Source organism: Halyomorpha halys, unplaced genomic scaffold (genome assembly GCF_000696795.3).
Source record: "Halyomorpha halys isolate HHAL.00 unplaced genomic scaffold, Hhal_1.1 Scaffold108.1, whole genome shotgun sequence".
Classification (NCBI taxonomy): domain Eukaryota; kingdom Metazoa; phylum Arthropoda; class Insecta; order Hemiptera; family Pentatomidae; genus Halyomorpha; species Halyomorpha halys.
This window is the reverse complement of record NW_027112950.1, coordinates 520,848-529,802: the sequence shown is the minus strand read 5'-3', so window position 1 is coordinate 529,802 and position 8,955 is coordinate 520,848. Positions and strand designations below refer to the sequence as shown.

The following is an 8,955-nucleotide window of genomic DNA, read 5'->3' as shown; positions in this document are numbered from 1 at the left end:
TTTTTATTGTCATTTTTGATTTATTTCCTGTATAATCTATATAAATGTAGAGAATTTTTAGTGTTTTTCAAATGACTGGTACTGTTAGCTAATTTCTTCCTCTCCGTTACACTATTTCTTTTAAGGTAGATAAGTTAGAGAATAAAGTATTGACCATTATATTAACAAAGTTCATCACTAGTTTGTGAATTTTTATTTACGATTTTTTGTATTATTTTAGCGTTACGACACTTTTCAATTATGTGATAATCTGATGTGGCATCTCCATCTCTGATATTTTGTTTTTCCTCATTTAAAAATAATATAAATAAGAAAAAAAAAGTTCTATTTTATTGTTATTATTGGTTTCCCAATTACGATATATAAAAAAGATATATTTATAAATTGATTCTGTAGATTATATAATTAATGAGTTATATTTTCCTTGATTGTCACTTTTTGGGAAACATTTTTGATCCCTGTTTTCTTAACCTGTATCTGGAATGAATTATTATAAATATTAGAAATGAGAATTTATGAAATATCTCTGAATGCTGTCAGAAGTTTTATATACAGTGGTAGAAAAAATTACAAGTACCCTGAAAAAAATTAAATGATGATCATAAGCAAAGAAGACTTATAATAAAAGTGAAAATAATGTATTTTTAAAAATTAATTTCGGCGTTTTTCATGTTGTCCTCCTGTTTTCTACGTTTTTCCGAATAATATTAAAATTGGCTTTTATATGATATGTCATGAAAACGGTACGACAGTAAGAAATATATGTATTTTTTTTTTCAAATTTTGTTGAGTAGTGTATGCTTTTCATGTAATGTTTTATCAATTAACTAATAAATTTGGAGCGTTGACTGATTGCTTAATATTTTTTTGTTTTTTATCAACCACTTACGTGATGAGTTTATGACTTTACTACAGGTTGTATTGCTGTTTTTCCCAATTCAAGGTTTACTTGTATTCCACTGGTATCTTTTTGAGGTGGATATCTGTAACGTTGGCAGGAAGATAACAGACACAAACACACTGAATGAGTACACTGATATTGAGAAGACACGGTACCTGCGCGATGAAAGGCCATGCGCCGAGGTGAGATAGGACATAGTTTACCATGACCGGTCGTTGTCACATCTTGGACTGAGGCTATTTCCGAGCTGTGTGGCCCCACCACTTATTGGTGTCTGTCTTCTGTCTGGGTGGGGAACTCAACTTGTATGTCATCTTGTCCAATAATTCACCAGCAGTTTTAGTTCTTCTTTGGCTCATCCTGTTAAATCGTTCATCCCTTTTTAATTGATCCTCTTTACAAGCCCTTCAAGTGACCCAAATCCTCTTTTATTGTCCGCTTTTGGGATTGAGCACAAGATAATGCTTGTACCTTTGGTTGCACTATTGCCCTAGTCTTATTATATGTCTATTTATAGGTTTGTCAAAGGCATTTATTTTGGTTATGTTATTGAATACAATGTTTCCTTTATGTTTTTGTATTTAATCAAGTAATTAGACAAGGCTTGGTATTGTATAATTTCTACTAAACTTCTTCTGTCTTTATCCTTCTGCTTCTGTTACTTTCTAGAAATATATGTAATAAAATAGTGGTATGGAATAAAACTATTGATTTTATTTTGATTTTTTTTCGTTATAATTTTGCATTTTTCTGTTTTATGATCTCGATTTCATGAACTTTGCTGAAGAGTATATGCCAGAAGCTGATATTTTATTAGTATCTCAATGCGTATTGAAATCAGTTATTTTTATTTACATACAAAGTTTTTATTGTTACAAAAAATTCAATTTTTGTCAACTCGGTTTCTTAAAGGAACAACAAAAGAATTATTATTTTCTTCGAGATCATCATTAATAAAATATATGAGGTGCGGAATACAAAAAGGAATAAATCCAAATATAAGCAGGTATCACAATATTTATGTGTACAAGTGATTGTCTTTTGAAACTATTATTTTTGTATCAATAGTTTTTAAACAATATTAAGAATATATTTCTAAATATTTTTTGCGGTTGGATAGTTTTCTTCATATCGTATTATATGTTTTTGTGAAAATTTTTCTATTTATAGGATTGAGTTTTCACATGAATACTTAGCGCAGAGATATATTTTTTTAATTTTTGGAAATTGAAAAAATTCAAAACTAAGCCATAAAAAATAACAATTAGAAATATTTATACCAAACAATTATATGATTGTTTATTGACGATTATGTGATTTTTCAAGATAACAATTCTTAAAACAAATTGTATTCTTTTTTTTTTAATATCGATATTTCTTCTATTAATATATCAGGACGAAGTTTTTACTAAAACACGTAATACAGGGATATATTTTTAAAAGTCAATACCTAAACTAGGAATTATCTGAATAATTCAATTTACGTATTCTTTTAACGTTAATATAAAAAATATATATAAAATGTATATATAGTTTTTTATGGCAACTACTATGTCTTTGCGATTCACCTCGTTTTTAAGGCTGATGGGGGTTCTACGAACAGGGTTTTGTTATTTCTTTTTTTTTGTTTTAATATTTATATTTATGTTATGTGTCTCTATTTATATAATATATCTCTATAGGCTCCTGATGGGAACCTACCTACGATTCTTAGAAATGTATGACCATGACAGATCTATTGACTCGAAGTTTATTTAATGTGCTCTAAATTGTCAATACCAGATGAGGTCATTCATATTTATATTGACTTTAATTTTAATCGATTTTGTCATTCAAAATACCAACTTACGATTTTACTCAGTTTATGTGTCTGGCGGATTTTGTGGTGTTTATTGGGGTTCTTAGCTTCGTCGTTCCATGGTCCTCTCTTCGTTCTTGCTCATCTGCCTGGCCTAGCTGGAGATGTCTGTCCCTCAGCTGTAATACCTCCTCTCTCTTCCTTAGAGTGTGCTTGCCTTCCTTAGCTGCACTACCTCTCTCCAGAGTCCTGTCTCTCCCGTGTCATCCTTAGCGTGTCTTTTTTTTTCTTTCCAAAGAAACGGCCTTGCTCCCGTTGGAGGAAGAAAGGACTTTCTTTCTAGCCACCCCATTGGCTGGTTATGATATTGCCACCATATTACCTGTTAAGTACCTGTGTGTACTACCTGGTGTGTATGTACTTTTATTGACCCTCTTTAACTCGCCACTAATAGCACAGCTGTTCTACCAATCTACTACTATCAAGTGGGAAATGCACACCCTGTTTAAGTAAAATTAACTTCTATTTCCTCCCTTATCATGCTAGTATTTTCGATACATAGGACAATTTTTTTTTTTTTCGAATATTGCATATTCATCGATTTAACCTTATTATAGATGTGTAAGATAAATGATGTATTAATAATACTATGCATCCTAATATTTTATGAAATTTTTAATTTACGTATGAAACTACTACACTCACGGTATAAAGCTATACTAATTTATAACCTTTATTTAGTCAAGATATTGCATCAAACCTTTGAGTTCTCTATTCCTTTAATATCGTTAATAAAAAATTTCCTCTTAGTTCGGTAAGATCTCTCATTGTTGAAGGGAGGGATTTTCGTATTTCCCAGAAGAGAGAAAATAAGAAAGGAGTGCTGATTTGATTTATTTTTAATTTTATATACGGTGGACCTGTGCATTGACTACGGTCGCTCTTAAGACTAATAAGCGTTATCTCTCAAGGTCTAGGATACTAATGGCAGTGTACCGGGTGGGTAAAAAACTTATAATGCAACATAGGATCAGTACTTATTAAAATTCAACAATGGGAAAACCAATGTAATGCCTCATCAGCGTCTCTTGAAGTTTTACTCTTCGCTCTTTGATAGTCATACATAAAAAAGTCCCAAACTTAATGGAGTATGGGAGAAGGCAACACTGGGGGAGAAAACATCTGTAGAGGAAGGAGGTTACGTTTATTTACGTTAGTTGGGGCAGAAAGTAAAGAAAATTATTCCAAATTTGTGAGAGATTTCTAATTTTTTGAAATTTATTTATTCTTTTTTTTGTCCGACATTAAACGATTGGCCTTTACTGTCAAAGTACTTTGTTTAATGTGATAAGATGAGTTGCCAGACATAGATGAAGACTGTTGAAAATTGAGGTGACATCAAATATTAGGTAGCTATTTAGTAATGATTTATTGAAATAAACTATTCTATATATGTTGTATTGTGAATGAATTTTCATTTGAAATGTTTATTTCTAACATATTAATGTAGGTTATAATCGTGGGAACGTTTGAAATTTCTTTAAGTTTTTTTTTTTTTTAACCTAAAACTATTACCTTTTTATATAGTATTATAAATACTAAGGGACTAGTGAAAAAATAAGGGGTAATTGTTTTTTCACTAGTCCCTTAGTATTTATTGTGTTCCGCAACATTATTGTTGTGTTAAATTTTCAATTACAAATAAGATTATGGTTAAAAATTAATCAACTGTAAAGATAATTTAAATAGAAAATTAAAAAAAAGCCAAAACAAAGAAAAAACCATCCATAAAGACCTAAATGTTCCTTATGTAACCGATCTAGCCCGAACCCGATATTATTCCTTCCATAATAAACTCCCTAACCACCCAAACCCACTCGTTTCTAACCTTGCTTCCTCTTCCATTCCTGGCAATCCTCCGAGGCGCCTGAAAAGAAGATGGCCTCGTGACCTTATATTGTAAACTGTTTTAGAGTTCTACTACTGGGTAGTTTCTCTACATCCTGTATCATATCATTATGTCATTATGATCAAATTTACTGGTTGTATATTTTTATTCAGTTGTAAATATCAACAAATAAATAAAATAAAATAAAAAATTTAATTATTGATCTTTCTTTGGGCTTTAACGCCGACATTAATGTTTTTATTTTTTTAATTATAAATCTTTAGAAAAAATTAGATAGGGAAAACATATTTAATGAATTTCCTTTTCCTTATTTGAATTTTTATATTTTATTGTTGTAGCAGATGCGTTCAGAGGCATTGAAAAAGATTATGTATAATCTGAACTTCTTCGAAATCTCTATCGGAACTTATTACTTCATAACTTCCGTTCCATATTTATAAGTTCCAATAAACTAAAATGTCGTATTATTTAACAAGTAGTTGGGATTAGCGTGAGTTCTTTTTCTTCATTACTAATTAAGTGAGGACTTTCTCTTATCTAGTTTCTTGATTTGTAGGTATTTTTCTTTGAAACTAATCCAGTTAGAAAATATACTCCGATATTTCTTATATCCTAATATAAATATATTTTTTAAAAATTAGATATTTGTATTTATCCATGTGCTTTGTTTTATATTTTCACGTCTATTAACACTAATTAAATTCCAATATCTTTTGTTAGTGAAGCTATTGAATTTTATTTACTATTTTTTTTACAACATTACGTTTAGTGTTATATTTCTTGTATCTACGTGATATTCAATTTTTTTAAGAATATTGTTTACGTGTTTTCTTCGATGATATTAATAAAGTAAATTTATGGTTTTTACTCTATTGTTGTCTATATAGCTGATTAAATTTCTTCACAATAAAGTTTTCCATGATACTTCTTTTATTCACTTTGGATAAATATTTATTAATTTCGGATTTGTTTTTATTTATTAACTATCTTTACTCCGATGTTCTCGTCTATAATACCAATATAATTTCAATAATTATTATCAATAAAATTAAAGATTTTTTCTATCTAGCTATGTACTATATCACCAAAAGCTTTGGAAAACATTTTCTCATTTTATTTACTTGATTTCAATCATATAAACAATATAGTAAAGATCTTTGTTTGTATAGGCTCTTCGTTTTGTTGTTGCTTCTGTGATTTTAATTTAATTACAATATACCTCATTAAAGGAATTAATGATTTCTTTTTTCGATTTTTGGTTTTATAATGCTTTAGTTGTAACAATTTTTACAACTGATGGATAAATTGTCTATTGCAACTATTGCTCCTTTAAAAAAATCTACCTATAAAGTCATTAAAGTGAGCTCTGTTTTTGTTTTCTGTCTATAGTGCAAGTAACCTGCACTTGCAATGACACTTTGAGTATTAGATATTGATGATTAGATAATTCCAGGAATTGTATATCAAAATTTGAACGCATTTAATTTAGGAATATTCGTTTATTTTTCATGTCTGAATTTTTTTCCTCTTTAGATTTTTTCACAACGCGTAATATTTCATCTTTTAACAATTTTTCAAATATTTTTTTCATGAATGTTTGTGGTATTTTGTGAACTAAAAAATATGTGATTATTCAGACTGAAAAATAATGGGTTAACAGAACTAAGAAGGCTGCTCAACGCTCAATCGAGGGAACCTAATAAAGGTGAATATAATTCAGGTTAGAGCATAGCTGTAAATAAGCCCTTCGTATTGGCCGCAATGCTATAACCTGAGACCGAAACGTTGATGGGAGGATCGCCGTTAGATTTCATAGATTTGAGTTCGGTGTGGTATGTAGAGTACGATTGGTAATATTAGCATCGAATCTTCGGTTCGGGTTTACTAAACCTTTAATATCATTATTCTGTTTATTTTTTCTCATTTTAGTTTCGGAATGATATTAGATTTTATTGAGATATTGTTTCCATTTCATGTATACAATTTTCCTATTAGCATCTGATCCGTCCTTCAGAATTCTGTAGAATTCCTATTGTTTCATGTTAATTGTAAATGTAATTTATATTTTCTGTCTATATAATATTATTCGTTTGAATTTGGTTGATTTTATTTTTTCTTCTTTAATTTTTCTTTGTTAATAATGTGCATAATTCAAACTATCGAATATAACTTTTTCACTTACACTAAGCTTTTCTAATGATAGCTTGTAGGAATATTGATCAGGGATATAAGTTTACATGATTTTTTTTTTTAACTAAAGAATTATTTTCTTTTTAATAGTTCAATAGTTTAAAACTTTAATATCTCGAATTTTTTTTTTTTTTACCTAGGTATTATAACATACTTTTTACTATATAAATCTTACTCTTATTGGAGTACATGCATTATGGTTACAAGCTAGAATTACATGCATAATGGTGTAACATAACAATTCTTGAGATGTTGCACTGCTGGACTGCGACAACGATTTCACTTTAATAAATTTTACACTAACTTGAATGTTTACATGATTGGTAGGTTAAAATATTGTTCGGTCTACCCTTCGATTGTTTATCAGTTGGCTTTGACATTGTACGTATAGTAAGTGGTAATGTTTGGATTGCTTATAATAATTTGTCTATTGTTTTATTTAAAAATAATTACTCGTTCTTTGTCTTTTTTTTATTCGGATTTGCTTTTGTTTATTTCATGGCCTTTTCTTATTGTGGTTGTGACTGATTGAATGTTGCTTTTGTTTTTCTACATTTCATTACTCATTTGCGTGTTTATAATGTTAATGATATTTCTAATATGTCCCCGAAAATGTGAGATGGAAAATCAAACTGAAACCCACTTCTCTTATTTGTATAGAAGTCGTTGGCCGTATGTGTAATGAGAAATTATTTGGTGGCGTGATCAAGAAATGAAACATCAAGTGCGAAACTTCTTCCATATTTACCGACGCTTTGGTCTGAATTAGTTTGGCACTTGTGTGTGTTTTCTTTCTTGAGTACATTCCGGGGTGTACATCCTAAGAAATTAATTTTGAGAATTGAATTTTCTATCAAACGTTAATATAAAACTTCTAGAAAGTTTTATTTAAAAATGATTACGTGCTCGTAATAAATTTGGCTATGTAGTGCTAATCATGTAGATGAGCTCAACCTTTTTGCAAATGTTAATTCCTAACTCCCATTTGATTAAAAAAAAATTAACAATTCTTTGTTTTTGAGTTTTGTTTATCCATAAAACTTAACTTTTCAGAAGTCGTTATATCAACTTTTAATAGATAAATCCTCAATTATGAAATTCCTTTTTATATTTCTTAAACCTTTATATAATATTACTATTTTATTATCTTTAAACCTTAATTACCATAATAATTAATACTATGATGATTAATTGTTCATTAGTCTAGAATGTCTGATATTTGAAATATAATTAATACAGTTAATAATTTTTTTCTTTTTTCAATAACAAATTTGTCTTATTCCACGATTTATTATCTTTTAAAGCCCTATTTCGTTATATCTTTATCTTTTATTTTACGGATATTTAAATATATTATTTAGTAAGAAAGAATCAGTTATTATAGCGTTTCTATTCAGTTTGAATTCGGTCGGTTAACTATTTAATATTTTGTTTAAACTTCACTATATGGTTTTATGATTTTCTTCGATGTTTCTAATTGTTCCTTACCAGTTCGTCACGAACGGCAAAATAATGGACAGAATTCTTGATTACTTTATGCTTGTTTCTATAAAATGTTGGATTTGGTGGTGATCTACCATTGGTTCATTTTCTCCCTGAAATATACCTCACATCCTGACTAAATATTCTTTGTTATGGAAGTGCTTCACCATTCGAAGAAAGGTCCTAATCGTCAGATGTACAAGGATTCAGGTCTAAAACTTTAAGAGATTTGTTTCTTTAAAATATATAATTGTAGTTAGGCTAGATAACTGTAGCTCATAATGTATAATTATTGAGAACCTTTGGGTTTATTTTTAATATATTTTTATTTCTACCCCCTTTGCTGTTATGATGCATAATCGTCAGATATACAAGAATTTCGATCTGACATTTATAAAGATTTTTCTCCTTAAACTTTTAATTTTAGCTTTTAAAGGCTAATCTGAATGTATGAATTATCATTTTATTTATTTTATAAAAGATTTTACCATTAACTAGTTAACTAACAGAAGAAGCCCAATGGTCAGAAGTAGGTACAGTGATTTGTATAATGAGGATTTTATTTATAAAGCGCTTTGTTTTTATTTATGTCGTTAATTAATCAAGTTATTTTTATTGAATTTTATTTTCTAAATTATAATTATTTAAATTATTATTTAGTTTATCTTAAAAATC

General features: G+C 28.7%; 1 protein-coding gene across 6 annotated transcripts in view; it reads right to left on the bottom strand.

Annotated features, from left to right (window-relative positions):
• The window catches only part of shaker (Potassium voltage-gated channel protein Shaker), a 939,448-nt gene extending 938,258 nt beyond the window's left edge, over positions 1 to 1,190 (bottom strand). Inside the window, exon 1 of one of the 6 annotated variants that reach the window (XR_010844284.1) lies at positions 1,057 to 1,190. Coding sequence is in view for 2 of the 6 variants with exons in the window: in XM_067050608.1 (XP_066906709.1) it covers positions 1,057 to 1,097 (41 nt within the window). In the remaining 4 variants the exon portion in view is untranslated. The remainder of the gene's footprint in view (positions 1 to 1,056) is intronic. The other 5 variants (XR_010844283.1, XR_010844285.1, XR_010844282.1 and 2 more) reach the window with 5 other exon arrangements.
• Between the last annotated feature and the right edge of the window lie 7,765 nt (positions 1,191 to 8,955).